The sequence below is a fragment of the Chelonoidis abingdonii genome, chromosome 22 (genome assembly GCF_003597395.2).
Source record: "Chelonoidis abingdonii isolate Lonesome George chromosome 22, CheloAbing_2.0, whole genome shotgun sequence".
Classification (NCBI taxonomy): Eukaryota; Metazoa; Chordata; order Testudines; family Testudinidae; genus Chelonoidis; species Chelonoidis abingdonii.
The window spans coordinates 545,347-561,862 of NC_133790.1; the positions used below are offsets into that span (position 1 = coordinate 545,347).

At 45.8% G+C, this 16,516-nt stretch overlaps 1 protein-coding gene across 3 annotated transcripts in view; it reads left to right on the plus strand.

Annotated features, from left to right (window-relative positions):
- TTC28 (tetratricopeptide repeat domain 28) overlaps window positions 1–16,516 on the plus strand; it is a 484,889-nt gene that overhangs the window by 143,411 nt on the left and 324,962 nt on the right. Inside the window, exon 1 of one of the 3 annotated variants that reach the window (XM_032769852.2) lies at window positions 2,852–3,530. The exons of the other annotated variants lie outside the window; for them this stretch is intronic. Coding sequence (XP_032625743.1) covers window positions 3,504–3,530 — 27 coding nt within the window. The 5' untranslated portion in view covers window positions 2,852–3,503. Of the gene's footprint in view, window positions 1–2,851; window positions 3,531–16,516 lie in introns of those variants that run through there. 3 annotated transcript variants of the gene reach the window in all.

A 16,516-nucleotide genomic window follows, 5' to 3' on the forward strand; every position in this document is an offset into this window, starting at 1 on the left:
TCCGGGCTGTTGTAAAGTGGACTCAGGTATTCTCCATATCCGCTGAGGGTAGCACAAGAAATCCAGGGCTTAATCAGCAGCAAGAGAGATTAGGTTAAAGATTAGGAAAAATCTTTCTAACTCTAAAGACACTTAAGCTCTGGAAAAGGGGCTTCCAAGGGAGGTTGTGGAATCTCCATAATTGGAGGCTTTTAAGAACAGGGTTGGGCAAGGTTCATCTGTCCTGTCTCGCACAGGGGTCTGGATTTGATGGCTTCTGGAGATTCCTTCCAGCCCTAAATTTCTGTGATCATGGCATAAGGCCTGGAAAATTCTCCCAGTCTGCCTCTACATCATCGCGGTAGTCTTACCTGCTCTCTGCCTTCCTGCCGTGATGCACCAGGCATGAGCCCCTCTCACGCAATGGAGGCAGAAGCAAAAGTGAGACTTTCCTGCAGAGCCAGGTTATGTATCTGTTTTGTGCTACTGGCCCTCTTGAGAAGGCCCAAATGCACCATGACGTGATTACTGTGCATTTGTCTTCAAGCTTAGTCCTGTTGCTGCCTGCTATGGCAGGCACGGTGCCTGCTGGTTGGTTCTTATGCAGAATATATTTTGACAACCCCGCCTTAACACAACCTGTTGTTTTGGTAACCCCAGTTCCTGAAGTCTGTGTAACCTTTTTCCAGTCCCTGTTCTGCCATGTAACTGTTCAGAGCTTTTCATTGTCTAAAGAAGCCTGTAGCTCAGAGGTAGGCAACCTATGGCATGCGTGCCAAAGGCAGCACGTGAGCTGATTTTCAGTGGCACTCACACTACATGGGTCCTGGCCACTGGTCAGGGGCTCTGATTTTAATTTAATCTTAAATGAAGCTTCTTAAACATTTTAAAAACCTTATTTACTTTACATACCACAATAGTTTAGTTACATATTATAGATTTATAGAAAGAGACCGTCTAAAAATGTTAACATGCATTACTGGCATGCAAAACGTTAAATTAGAGTGAATAAATGAAGACTCAGCACACTACTTCTGAAAGGTTGCTGACCCCTGCTGTAGCTCCAGCATGGCATTTCTGTGACAGAGGAGAGGACTGCTTTCAGAAGAAATGACTCATGTATTTTGCTGAGTATAGGAGACCACCTGTTGTTGGCACCTGTGCTCTAGTTTAAATAGTAAAGCACATTTGGAGAATGTGCCAGCTGAACTCATGGGCATAGCAACTGTAGGCTGATGGTAGCACCCAGGAGGTGGGGGAGGGGAGGGGGAGGGGCTCATGACAGATTTAACCCAGTTATGCCCAAAAGCATCAGAAACCTTGGAAATTTTGTGCTGAATGTTTGCAGTGAAATGTGAAACTGCCTGATTTGGTGTGGGCACTGTGGAGGTTAGGGGTCCCCAGCCAGGGGAAAGGACATTAGCATGAATATCGGACAGGTAGGTAGGCGAACACCACTCAGACACTTAGCTTAGTTTAATTATTATTGACTAAGATAATGTTCAGTGCAGTGGAGAATTGTCTGCTGCTCTTGTTATTCTCTTTCCCTGCACCTCTTCTTGCTCTCCCATTTCTTTTCTGTCAGGTTCCCTTTCTTTCTCCCTTTCTCTGATTTTTCTTCTGATTTGAATCAGCAAAATAAATGCCAAGAAAAGTACGATTTAATAGAAAATTCTATAATTTTTCTGATAGGGGAAAAAGGGAATTTCACAGTGCTGTGTCCATATGATGTCATCAAAGGGCAGGATTTCAACCAAGTCCACCGCTGAGCAAATAGCTTGTCAGAGGGACTCTGACCTTGTAATTAATATGATAGTAACACTCTCTAACTATGTGTCTCTGAATATTAATACAGTATGAACACATATCAACTTCAAAGGAATTTGGAAATAGTCAACTGTAATTAGTAATTTTCTAGAAATTGAGCTGCCCAGTTGAAGGCTTGGGCCCTACAGATGCAGGCAGTAGGGAGAATTCCATACGTGCTGTGTAATATATGATGATTACATTACAGCCCTGTGTTTTGGGGGATGCATGTTGGTGTGGAGGTGTTCATTTGAATAATAGTAGTAAGAGAGACCTGTTTGCCTGCAGTCCTTCCCCACAGCTGCCTCTTCAGGATTGTTACCTACAGCACTGCCTTTCTTTCCCCACTGTAAAAATGTTAATAAAGCAGAATTAATCTGCCTTTAAATGATAGGATACTGCTTCTTGCATCTATATTCCTCCTGCGGCGAGAACTCTCAAATGGGAGCAGACAAAATGAGAAGCCACCTAAGGAAATAGCAAAGAAATGCAGTTTCTCCAGCTGTAGGGAGCTGACCATAGGGGCTACAGATTGTTACCTGGTTGGTTTTCCTTTTCTGACTGGTGTCTGGGCTAAGGGCTGCCAGGCAGGAAGCTCTGGGTTTAATGGAATTTTGTTATTGTTCATTGTGAGATGTCTGTATAGAACTTTGTGTTTGAGCTTTTGTTGATATTTGTACAGTTCAGATTTGGAAAAGGGAAAAGCGCAAAAATTTTTTAAAATATCTGTTCCATGTCCATGTAGTGCCTCTGCCAATCCTTGTTAAAGAAACTTTGAAACACCATGATCTGGGGCATCTCTGTCTCATGAGTCCAGAATTTGTCATATAGGCTTCAGTCCAGATGCTTGAAAGGGTGTCTTTAACTCGTTGGTCCGTACTTCCTTCACTGGGGTCCTTTAAAATGAAAGGCTTGTGTTAGAGTGTAATCCCTCAGAGGAAGTTTGGCTGTGCAGGGGAGATGTGGGAGGCACTAAGACCCAGGAGGCTCCTGCCTTGTTAGCTGGAGCGGGGCAGGCTGTGCATGTACAGAGGGAAGGAAGTCATTAGTGCAGGCTGAGCCGTGGAGTTTGGGGCTCTTGCTGGATTTCCCCAGCCGTATGGAACTTTGTCCTTGTGGCAGTTTTGTGGGCAGAGTTGGGCACCCAGCCAAGGCTACTCCTTGCACTGCAGGGTCTGTGGGAGTATGTTCTGCTGATACACCTTTGGAATTTACTTCGTGAAAATTGACTGAAGCAGAAATGCATCCCGGAGTTGGGAATTCTTCCAGGCTGCGTGTGAGGGAATCATTGGTTTGATCTTTGTTAGCAGAGTGGCTTGGATGGCAGCGGGGGGGCGTGTGTGCTAATTTCCTGCAGGAGAGAGAATTGTAGCTCCTACTTCACGAAGGCTTTTCCCTGAAGGAGAATCCTTATCCCAGGGACCCACAAGGCTGCAGGTCTCCCTGGAGAATGACTTGTTCAGGCGGTGGAGCCGCTGCTTCTGAGACTTCCTAATGGGCAAGGTTTTTATGGCATTTCCACCAGTTTTTCTTGAGCTAAATACCAAGAGACTGGAGACTTCCCCCCTTTTCTGGCTCTGTGATTTCCTTCTCCAGTGAATATGGCAAAGATTTAAAGGGCCAGGACGGAGGCAGCATGACTTGCAGCTGCAGCTTCCCTGCATCCACCACCAGCATCCAGCCAATATCTTGATGCTCAACATTTCTGCTTTACAAATATGATGAAATGGCAGCCCCGGAAGAAGGTGAGTGATGGTGAGGAGGTGGGATCAGCTGCTCAGTGTTGCCCCGCACAGATAAATCCTGGGAGCATCCTGCGCCCCTCTCCTCTACAGGTGACCATGGTGAGAATTGAGCAAACCCTTCCCCATCCCCCACAGGTAAATCCTGGGAGTAGAAGTGACCGGACCCTCTTCTCCTTTATAGGTGACCTGGGAATTGAGCAGTTCCATGCCCTTGCTAGGGCAGCATACGTGTTCTATTGCTGTTTTCACGTTCACATTATTTTACAGCATCCAAAGTATGCTGGGTTCTGTGTGGGGCTAAGTTATCCTGCTAGGTTGTGACTGACAGCAGTAGTGAGCACTAATTTTTCTTCGCTTCCTTTGTCATTTCTCAGCTCAGTTCCCTGCCGTGGCCCACGGGTAGGAGGCACAAAGAGGAGAAAGGTGGACTAGTAGCTTTGTAGCTCTGGTTCTGGCCTGGATGCAGCCCCCTTGTGCTGTAACCTGACACAATGTGCCAAAAGGGGCTTTGGAGCTGACTGTACTGGGGAGCAGAAATCTGATCCGGCATGTAGATTTGCAGTGGGCACTGAACCCTGGGGAGGGAAGCACAAGCTCATTACCGCAAGGGGTGGGTGGATAATGCCTTTTTTATTCATTCCCAGCTCCAATCCTTTGGAGATGTGTAATCAGGTTTTGGAGGAAGGTAAAAGCCTCCAGAACCTATCATACCTCTTCCCACTGTTTCATTATGTTGGAAAAGGTGCTGAAATTGTATTGGGAATGGCCTAGCCCTGAAGGGGTTAATGAGGCTTGCAGGCCCACGGCAGCTTCTCGGGGGTCCCACTGGGGGGCGAGCAGAACATTCACACAAAAACAGGGATGGGATGGTCGCAAGGATGCAAGAGGTGGAGCTGCCTCAGCCTGTGTGCATGTGCCTGTGTTGGTGCATAGGTCAGCTCTGTTATTTGCTCTGCACAAATTGCTTTCCTCTTCCTCTAAGGCCTTGAGTGTGTGCTGACCAGTGTGCTTGTATGAGTGCTGCTCTGTGTGCATTCGCCACTGTGATTCCACCTCTGTGTGCCACAGTGATTGTGCCTTTGTGTGTGTCTGACTGTGTTTGGCGTATGGATCATAAATAGTAAATTTCTCTTTTCCATCTGTTTCCTAATATGGCTCCTGTGTTGGAAGCAGAGTCTACAAAGCTCGCTTAGTAGTTACGTAAAAATAAATCGCCATTGGCCACAGAAATAGTGTGTGAGATGAGGGAATGATCTCTCCAGGAGTGTGCTGTGAATGCAGTTAGCAAGTTGTCTGTGTTGTTGAGACTCATTTGTGATAATTATGCAGTGACCCTAGTGGTTTGCCGCATAGCAGGACGTTTTTTAAAAACACATTTGGCAGTTTGTTTTATTTACATTCTTTAAAGGAAAATCTAGCAAACCGAATGTACTGTGCCCCTTTCCAGCAATGACCCTCTGCTTCTGGCAGCTGTGGGCTATTATATTTCTTTGGAAAAACCTGCTTGAACCAGCAGGGCTGCCTCTCTTTATAGCATGATGTGTTTTATATCAGGGCAGAAATGGAAATCACATGTGAAATGCATGAGAGGGTCTCTTGCTTTGAGTGTTACTAGACACTGAAATGAATAGTGCTTCAGAATAGCCTGATTGGAGTTCATATTCGCACTGCAGCTCAGGGTAATGGGTTAGCTTCCATATCTCTGACACCTCGTCTCTTCTCTCCATTCTGAAGCCCAGAGATGTTCTTTTAATATTTCCAACCACTGCTGTCTCAGATAAAAAACTGTTACGTAGAAATAACTGAGGGAATGTAAGCTTGTTGGAGGCATCTGTCCATTTATCAAGCTTGCGTCTCCATCTTCCTCCCTCAAATTGTTTTTAAGATGTCTACAAACTGTACATTAATAAATATCTGTTTTTACTATTCCACCGAACATACATACTCCTGTGGTTATGGCTGTGCAAAGCCCTCTAGGCCATGCATACAGAAGTATTGACTGAACCACTGAAGTATTATTCTTGGCAGCTGACTGGACTTTTGGACTCTAGAAGATTCTTTTTCAAGTGTCAGGATTCATTCCACCATATTGGCTCACCCTGGTAATGCTTAAATCACAATACCAGAAGCTATATTTATTCTTTGCGCTAATGTCTAGTTCATAATCCCACATTATGATACTTCAAGCAACCAAATTTGATTCTGTAGAACGTGTAGGAGATTTTTTAATTCAGCCTTGGCTGTCACATTTTATTAATCTGATTGAGTTGATAGTCTGGGTAAAAATAATTCCTTCTGTTGTGATGGAAACTATTTTCATATTGTATTCAATTGTAGTACAATACCAATAAAAATCCTAGCAGAGATTTGGTTTATTTAGTCACTGTTGCCAGAGTGCTCACATGAGCACAGCCAGGCTTTCTGCTGGACTTGCCTTAATGCTTTTGTAGTGTTAGGATCATGTGCTTTATCGAGCAGTTTCAAGAAAATAAATCAGGCAAAACACTAACAGATAGCACAGTAGTACCACTCTTACTGAGTAGATCAATATCATTTTAACAAAGCTAAGGAGAAGATACAGTAGCTAGCATTTCTGTAGCCTCCAGCTACATTTAGGTGTAGGTCAGTTCGGATAATGAAATGACTTGCCTGTCTCTTGCTTATTAAACAGATATTATGTTACAAAACCAGGAACTGCAAACATTTGTAAATGAGCAAACTGAGCATATTTCCTTAAATTTACCAAATCATTTATTAGATTTGCACTTTCCACCTTTGTGCCATGTTTTGTCTAGAGATTTTGAAGGGGTATATACTTTGCCCAGGCTGTTCTCTTTCCAGGGGTGGCTCTAGGGATTTTGCCACCCCAAGCACGAAGTCGCAGGACCAGCGGATCCTCCACAGGCAAGCTGCCAAAGGCAGCCTGCTTGTCGCCCTCGCGGCACTGGCAGAGCGCCCCCCACGGCTTGCCGCCCCAAGCACTCACTTGGCGTGCGGGGGCCTGGAGCCATCCCTGGCCCTTTCAGTTGCCTGGCTAAGTACCATAGGAGTGGTTTAACAGAGCATGCAATTTACCAGCTGCATTAGTGCATGGATAGTCCTGTAAATAGACTGAGGGTAAGCATCCTTTTTTCTGATCCTAAGGTGTAGCTATCACTTTGAATCCAGGCATTTTGCACACAGCAAATAAATATATAAAAAGGATTGAAGTAAGCTTCTGCTCATAGACTATTTGTATGTTCATAAAGTTAGAAAGATTCAAACTCTGTGTAATCAAGCAATTAATGTTAGATGTTTCAGGGTAAATAGTGTAAACAGAACTGTAAGGAAGGGGACAGTGACTAGATCTATTCTGCCTTACTCAAGGATTATGTGAGGCATGGCATCCTGGGAATCTTGCACCATGTGCTGTCCTAGTGGTGTTGGCAAGTGGCTCATTTAGAAATACCCCATGAAGAAGACAATCTATTTCCCATAGGGCCTCATTGTTAGATCCTATCTAACGATTGTCACCGCTGGGCGCTTGTACTCTCTACTCCAAGCCCACCTGGTAGGCCAGTAGTGCCATCCTAGAGACTTACAGCAGTCACCTGGAAGTGGGAAGGGGGGTTATTTCTCCTGAAACTGACTATCTTGTTCACAAAAATGGGTTTTTAAGAGAGATGCCATTGAAGGATTCACCAAGGGCAAGTCATGCCTGACTAACCTAATTGTCTTCTATAATGAGATAACTGGGTCTGTGGGTGAGGGGAAAACAGTGGATGTGTTATTCCTTGACTTTAGCAAAGCTTTTGATACTGTCTCCCACAGTATTCTTGCTGGCAAGTTAAAGACGTATGGGCTGGATGAATGGACTATAAGGTGGATAGAAAGCTGGCTAGATCTGGCTCAAAGGATAGTGATCAATGGCTCGTTGGCAGTCGGTATCAAGCAGAGCGCCCCAAGGGTCAGTCCCGGGGCTGGGTTTGTTCAATATCTTCATTAATGATCTGGAGGACGGTGTGGACTGCACCCTCAGCACGTTTGTAGACGACACTAAACTGGGAGGAGTGGTAGATACGCTGGAGGGTAGGAATAGGATACAAAGGGACCTGGACAAATTATAGCAGTGGTCCCCAACTTTTCCGGGTAGTGGGCACCGGACGATGAGCCACCGAGGATCATGGCCGGCGGACAAGCATTTGCCAAAATGCTGCCGAGAAACGGCAACGTCAAGAGGCATCGCCACCAAAATGCTGCCGAAAATTAGCTGCATTTTGGCGGCAACGCCTCTTGATAAAGCCACTTTTTGGCAGCATTTTGGTGGATGCTTGTCTGCTGGCCAGTACACAGGGGCACGTAGATGTTCCGGCAGGTGCCATGGGGCCCGTGGGCAGCATGTTGGGGACCACTGAATTAGAGGATTAGGCCAAAAGAAATCTGATGAGTTTCAACAAGGACAAGTGCACTTAGGATGGAAGGATCCCTTGCACTGCTACAGACTAGGGACTGAATGGCTAGGCAGCAGTTCTGCAGAAAAGGACCTAGGGATTACAGTGGACGAGAAGCTGGATATGAGTCAACAGTGTGCCTTTGTTGCCAAGAAGGCTAATGGCATTTTGGGCTGTATAAGTAGGGGCATTGCCAACAGATCGAGGGATGAGTACTGTGTCCAGTTTTGGGCCCCACACTACAAGAAGGATGTGGAAAAATTGGAAAGAGTCCAGCGGAAGGCAACAAAAATGATTAGGGGACAGGAGCACATGACTTATGAGGAGAGACTGAGGGAACTGGGATTGTTTAGTCTGCAGAAGAGAAGAATGAGGGGGGATTTTATAGCTGCTTTCAACTACCTGAAAGAGGGTTCCAAAGAGGATGGATCTAGACTGTTCTCAGTGGTAGCAGATGACAGAACAAGGAGTAATGGTCTCAAGTTGCAGTGGGGGAGGTTTGGGTTGGATATTAGGAAACACTATTTCACTAGGAGAGTGGTGAAGCACTGGAATGGGTTACCTGGGGAATTGTTGGAATCTCCTTCCTTAGAGGTTTTTAAGGTCAGGCTTGACGAAGCCCTGGCTGGGATGATTTAGTTGGGAATTGGTCCTGCTTTGAGCAGGGGGTTGGACTAGATGACCTCCTGAGGTCCCTTCCAACCCTGATATTCTATGAATGAGCAGCTTCACAGACTGACACTATAATTGGTGAGACCACCAACTTCTGTTGGTGAGAGAGACAAGCCTTTGAGCCTACACAGAGCTTGTCTGGGAAACTTGTCTTCACATACGCACTACAGCTGCACCGGCACATATGCATTGCTGTCACACTTCAGTGAAGACACTCTTATGCTGATGGGAGAGCTTCTCCTGTTGGCATAGTTAATACACCTTTCTGAGAGCTGGTAGCTACGTCAATGGGAGAAGCTTAATGTCTATGCCAGGGTTAGATGAGTATTACTACCTCACTCAGGGGTGTTGATTTTTCACACTCCTGAGTGAAGTAGTTATACCAATATAGGTCAGTAGCGTAGACCTCACCTCCGGGTGTCACACGTAAATAGAAGAAGAAATAGATAGCAAAAGTATTAACACTTATTTCAAAGAATCATTCAAGGTGAAGTGGCCCATTTACAACCAGTCACAGTGAGGAAAGGAGGTGGGGGGGGGATTATCAGTGGGTTGTAGATTTTTGTAGTAAACCATAAATTGGGTGTGTCCATTCAGTGGGCCACTGGACCTTTAATGGGCCCTTGAAATATGTGTTAACTACTTATGCTAAACTATGTGTTCCACCGTGTATTTAGCTGTGACATTCCGAGTACATTTCCTAGACCTGAAGAAAAGCTCTGTGTAAGCTCGAAAACTTGTCTCTTGTTTGTGATGGAGGGACTACTATGATAAATGTAGTAAGTGTCAGAGGCTGCTGAATACGTAAGAATATAACACAAAAACGGCCTTATTGGGTCAGACTAAAGGTCCATCTAGCTCAGTATCCTGTCTTCCGACAGTGGCCAATGCCAGGTGCCCTAGAGGGAATGAACAGGTAATCGTCTGGTGATCCATTCCCTGTCGCTCATTCTCAGCTTCTGGCAAACAGAGACTAGGGCCATGGCTACACTGGCGCTTTACAGCGCTGCAACTTTCTCGCTCAGGTGTGTAAAAAAAAAAAAACACACCCCCTGAGCGCTGCAAGCCCCTGAGCGCTGCAAGATACAGCTCTGTAAAGCGCAAGTGTAAACAGTGCCGCAGCGCAACTAATCCCCATGAGGAGGTGGAGTACGTGCAGCGCTGGGAGAGCTCTCTCCCACCGCAGGTGCTGCGACCACACTCGCACTTCAAAGTGCTGCCACAGCGGCACTTTGAAGTTTCGAGTGTAGCCGTACCCTAGGACAGCATCCCTGCCCATCCTGGCAAATACAGTATAAGAAATGCACCCAGCAGCTTCATTTATGTCTGTTAATCACTGACTGGCCATGTCAGATATAGCTCCTATGGAGGATTCATTAAATCATTAATAAGAATGTATGCCTGAGCGGCAAAACTTCTCTGTTATTGATGTGCTAAAATCATGTATGTTTACTGAGTGCTAAAGTGTCAGATACATCTGACACCGATAAGGCTTGTTCATGTAGCTTTAATACCAAACTCACCTGTACATAAGTACTTCAACCTCTCTGTAGGAAAGAAGAAAATCTGCTTCCAGTTGATTCAGGCAAATCTTACCATATTGTGCATTATTTTGCTTTCACCATAAGCATTATCATTTTAACCAAGTCTGGACCGATTGTAGAATGCTTTGTTTGAATGTTCTGTAAAAATTTTTAAGACATGTATGACAGTTTATAACAGATTTCCTACCTTCTGAAATACTGTTTTCAGTTTAAAAATGTAATACTTGAGGAAAGGCAAAGCTCTGTCTGGGTTTCCCCTTACACTGATGTCAATGGTAGGCAGTCCTAAACTGCTGTTCAAGTGTTAGCCCTCTTCTGTGCAGAGTGCCACTTCTTGTGGGGTATGAACATCCCTCTTGTCTAGGTTGAGAGCACTCTGCTTATTCCCTGTGGCTCTGAGTTAATGAATTGAGCCCAGGTGAAAAGTGAATGCATTCTATAGGAAATCTCTACTGAGTCTATTCAAACAATGAGATTTTTCAGTGACCTTTTTTTTTTTTATTTACCAGTAATCATGTTTCTGTGGCATATTGCTTAGAAACATTGCAGGGGAAACATCTTGAATGCTATCTACATCACTTGTGAAATGTCACCAGCTGAAGAATTCCCCCTTTCTGTAGCAAACTGGGTAGATTGATTCCCTTGCAAGAAGAAAATGTGTTTGTAAAAATCGAACCTTTGCACTCCATGTTGTTTATAGAACTGAAAGGTGTTTCCTAGCTTATGAGAGATTCCTAGCTAGAATGAACAGGAACTCAATGAAATGATCATTTCTCCAGAGCAACAGGAAGATTAATTGGCCCTTGGGCTACTTTTAAAGGCAAGTTACTTTTGTGAATTGCAGGATGTGGTAGAATTAATTGCATTAAAAGTTAAGTATATTGTCTGGGCTTTTGATTTGCCAAACTAGAGCATCTCTGGCAAAATTCTGTTCAGTTCGGGTGAAAACAATCCAGACAGACTGAGTAATGACAGAAGGCATATAACTAACATTGTGGCTAAGATATGAACTTTATCTGTATTCTGAGGCAGTACTGGTACCTATCAGAAATAGGTCAGAATAATTAATTCCTATATTCAATATTTAGAGGGTGTATTTAATGGCTCTGAAGAGCATTTGTAAATCTGAGTCTGATTTTTAATCTACTTTAATTAAAAGAAATTAAAAGGAGTCAGTGTTCTTGGACAGTTAAACATTATAAACGTTTTCCTTTTATGGGTATTGTGAATCTTTGCTTTGGAAATGACATCCTACCTGAAAGCACAGCTCTGTCTAGGCCAGGGGTCTCAAACTCAAATGACCACGAGGGCCACACAAGGACTAGTGCATTGACCCAAAGGCGGCATCACTGACACACACCCCTCGCTGCCTCTGGCCCCGCCCCCACTCCACCCTTTCCTTTAGGCCCCGCTTCTTCCCACCCCTTCCCCAAAGTCCCCACCCCAATGCCGCCTCAGGGGGTGCAGAAAGGGTTCAGGGTGTGGTGGGGGCTCAGGGCAGGGAGTTGGTGTGTGGGGTGCAAGAGGGTGAGGGGTGCGGCACAGGGTCGGCGTGCAGGGTGCAGCAGGTGGCTCAGGGCAGGGAGTTGGGGTGCAGAAGGGGTTCAGGGTGTGAGCTCCAGCCCGGCGCCACTTACCTAGAGCAGCTCCGAGATGGCAGCAGTGTGCACCAGGGCCAGGGCAGGCTCCTTGCCTGCCTGCCCTGGCCCCGCGCTGCTCTGTTCCAGGAAGCAGCTAGAACTGTGTCCCTGCAGACCCTGGGGGAGAGGGAGGGGCTCAGAGTTCTGTGCGTCTGCTGCTTTTGCCGCTTCTCCAGATACCTCCCATGAAGCTCCCATTGGTCACAGTTCCCTGTTCCCAGCCAATGGGAGCTGCGGGGGGCGGTGCCTGGAAGGAGGCAATGCAGGAGCTTTTTGCCTCCTTCCCCCTCCTGCCCTGGACCGAAGGGGCGTGCTCTCAACTGCTTCAGAGAGCAGCGCGGGGCTTGCAGCGCCACAGGGGGCAATCCCATGGGTAGGCAGAGGGTGGGGGACACGGGGAGCTTGGCGGGCTAGACGCAGGAGCCCCGCAGGCTGCATGTTTGAGACCCCTGGTCTAGGCTGTTAATACATTTTCTGGCCAATATGATAGGACAGCACTGCTTTTTCTGCGTTCCTCCACCAGAGACCTGGAATGGAGAAGCTTCCCCCAGGTCTGATGGCAAATCTAATAAGAAATATGGGTGGTTCAATTGACTGATGCAGCAGTTCAGGGGATTTTAGTTTTAATAACCTTTACTTTGAAGATGCTCATGATGAACTTTACATACCTAATTCCCTGAGATTTAAGTGAAGCAGCTTTGTTGTTCAGTATGTGATACAGCATGGCCAGAGGGCGGCATAAGAGTGTTAGCAGGGGGCCTTATTCCCTGCCAAGGGAGGAAGGTTTGCTTTAGATTAACTAGAACAGCTGTGGCCAATTAGAGCACCTGACTCCAGTTAGAGCACCTGACTCCAGTCATGGGATATAAACCCCTGCTGCAGTCAGACAGGGGGTGGTAGTTGAAGGAGAAAGGTTGGATTGGAGCAGAGTGCAGAAGAGAAGAGTTTGTCCAGAGAGAAATAGAAGGTTTGGAGGAGTGCTGCGGTGGATTGGGAAGCCCAACAGAAACCCTAGGTAAGGGGCACCAGGCTTGTATAGAAGAGAGGCGAGAAGCCCTTCACAAGCTGACGGGTATGAGAGGGAAGTAACCCAGGGGAAGAAACCGCTAGTCAAGTGGTTCACCACAACCCCAGGGCCCCTGGGTTGGGACCTGGAGTAGAGGGCGGGCCCAGGTCCCTCCCTCTCCACTCCCCTCCTCCAAGGACACTAGGGGAGTGATTAAGAACTGGTTCAGAGGCAAGCAATAGCGCCCTGAACCTACCCCAGAGAAGAGAAAGCACGAGACCCAGAGAACAGTACCGGCAATTTGCCAAAAGTATCACATACCTAGATTAAAGACATGAAAAATTATGTGCACCTGGTTAGGTCTGTGGAATCCATGCTACTGCTCTTGTTGAATGTTTTGGGCACAGAGTATAAACTTGCAATGCTTAACATGGAATATATCGGATAGACTAGAACACTTTTCAGTGCTAAGATCTCTTCATAATGTCCAATGGAGGAAGAGAAGGACAAAGAACATGAAGTCAGGTAAGGTATTATAGTAATTGTAGGCTACTTGGAGACTTTAAAAGACTAGTTCAAAATTTCTAGTACTTGACTCATGAAGCATCTGTGAGATTCAAGTGTTCTGGAATTCATTTTCTTACCTTAGAAGTCCTGTATGTGAAAGCAGATGTGCTTTTTGAAGGGAGGACACTATACTGCTTGTAGAGAGTGAGATGATAATTATATACCTGAGGTAGTCCAAATAGGTTGGAAGAAGAAATGACCAAATAATGCAAGCCTGTAATGTGACACATCATAATGTAATTGCATTCGTTTTCAGAGAGACTTACAGGCTTTCATTTTAAATTAGTCTTCATTTCAGAGGCTCTTTTCTGAACGGTTTTCCTGATCAGTTATCCAGTCCATTGTTGTCTGCTAGGAAGAAACATATCCATGATTATATATGGAGGATGGGAAAGAGAGAGAGAACCTTACTATTCTTCTTCGAGGTGTGTTCCTGTGGATGCTCCACTTCCAGTGATGGTGCGTTCCTGTACTTTGATTGGAGAATTTCAGCAGCAGTACCTATGTGGGTTGCACATCCACTGTCTCCATTGAATGGTGCCATCAATGCCTCATCCGACACGCGCAATTCAACCCCCTTAGTTCCTTCTCAACTGTCTTTGGCTTAAGACAGAGCTCCCAGCAGTCTTAAAAGCATTAGTTTATTTAGTGTTTAAAAAATAGTCTTTTAGAGTAGTTTTTGCATACTAGTTAGATTACTTACCCTTTTTCTTCCCCGTTTACTATTAAAAAATTTGTTTTTCTTCATTCATTTTTCTTACCCCTGAGAATAGTTAGTTTTTATCCTCAGGGTGAACCACCATTGTTCGAAGTCATGCCCAGTTCACTGGGCTTCAGGCGCTACCTTTCATTCCAGGAGGCAATCCTGGTATTGGACGGTCATTCTGAGTGCATCCGCTGCTTGGGCTCTTAAAGGCTTGCGCCAGGAGGGACGGAAACCTGCTTCTTAAACTTATCCTTATGGAGAAGTCTCTGTGACTGGTATCCAGTCTAAACCAGCAGAGACCTCCTCTGGACAACCATTTCCAGAGACTTCTCCCTCTTCACAGAGAGAGGCTCATTCTTCCAAAAAGGCTATGAGGAAAAGAGCAGCAACTTCTCATCCCAAAGAGCTGCCAAAAAAGGAATGATCCCCAATTTGTTCTCTATCTTTGGTACTGACAGCACTGCGGCTGAGTATGTACGAGGCACCAGGATAATCCGGCACTGCCCACACTGTAGCATCTGCCAACCCCGAGTGAGCAGGTTCGGAGTTGAGAGGCAAGCAAAAGCTTATCTCGTCCATCGCATTACCAATAGAACCACCTAATGACACGACACTGAGACACTCACACAGGGTATGCTGCCACCACCTGCTCCAGCCCATATATCAACACCGACGGTTGCAACTACAATGGAACCATTGGCACCGTGCCACTTTGGTGCTGGAACCATCAGCACCACTCCACTTTAGCACTGGAACCATCGATACTGCGCCACTTCCTACAGCATAAAACCTTAATGATATCACGGATGCCAGAATCCCTACTTTTTGGCACTGTGTCCCTGGTATGCATGGTACCAGACCATCCTTCTTCATTGCTGGCCCCTCCGTTTTCCATTGTGGAGGAAGATAATGAGAAGGGGTGTGTTTTCTCACTATACCGCTCTTCTCCCATCTGACCAATGGCAACCCTAGGACTCATGCGATCAAGACCTTACCACAGACATGACGTGCAGCCATGGTACAGTCACCCATGGATGCCTTCACCTGTACCTTTCCCCACACAGTGGTGTTATTGGGGTGTATGTAGGAGGCAATACAGCAGGCCCCCCCTGTCCATACAGGGAAGGGATTAGATCACCACCACTACCTCAGACCTCCCGAGAAGACCTTTGAAGAACTGGAGGAGACCCTGGAACAGGACACTAAACCACTTGCCAAAAATTCCTCCTTTTCCCCTGACGAGGCCATGATGCGTCCACCACGCACAGCCATGGATGACTTCAAACAATTTCAGAAACTCTTCAAAAGAGTGGCAGACTGCCTAGAGATTCCTCTGAAGGAAGTCCCAGAATCCCAACATAAGCTGCTAGACAGTCTGTAAACCTCCTTGGCTTCAAAAATAGCACTCCCAATAAACAGTATGCTCATGGAACCAGCCAAAAACATATGGCAGCCCCCAGCAACTATGCCACACCCCTGCAAGAGGGCCAGTTAAAAAGTATTCAAATGGACTCCCACCCCGTACCAAACGTGGTCAACCAGTGCAGTAGACAGCATCCATATAGATCCACTCTATATGACAAAGAGTGGAAATGGCTGGACCTGGTTGGCTGCAAGGCCTATTCATCAGGAACTCTGCAGTTTAATCCCTCTCCATCCCTTTTCAGGGACCTCTCTCATGGTCACCTTCTACAGCAAGAAGTAACCACCTTCTACATCTGGTGCCATGGAACAGGTAGAACACAGAGAGTAGGGGTTTACTCCTCTAATTCTTGACCCCAAAAAAACACAGAGGACAGAGATCTAGTCTAGATCTCAGAAAGCTCAACAAATTTGTAAGGGTCCAATGGTTCAGGATAGTCACACTAGCAATAATACCAGCCCTGGAACAAGGGGACTGGTTCTCAGCCCTCAATCTCTAAGATGTCTATTTCCACATAACCATACATCCCATTCACAAGAGATTTCTCAGATTTACTCTGGAAACAGATCATTACCAATACAAGATCTTGCCTTTTGATCTCTTGACAGCACTGTGAGCTTTCTCCAAAATCCATGCTGTTGTAGCAGCGCACTTTTGCAAACAAGGAGTAATAATATTCCCCTATCTGGACGATGGTTTACTAACAGCTTCCACTCAGGCAGACGCCTTCGACATTACTCACAGAACACTTGCCCTCTTTCTGAGACTGGGTTTACAGATAAATGTACAAAAATAAACTCTAAATCTGTACAGAAGTTGGACTTCGTTGGGGCCCATCTTGACTCCCTGGAAGCCAAAGCATTATTACCAATGAACAGTTTTATTACCATGACTAACCTCATCTCTTCAGTACTGAACAGTCCATGTGTATCCGTATGAAGCTGCCTCCAATTGTTAGGCCATATGGTGGCAATCACATTTGTGGTATGACATGCATG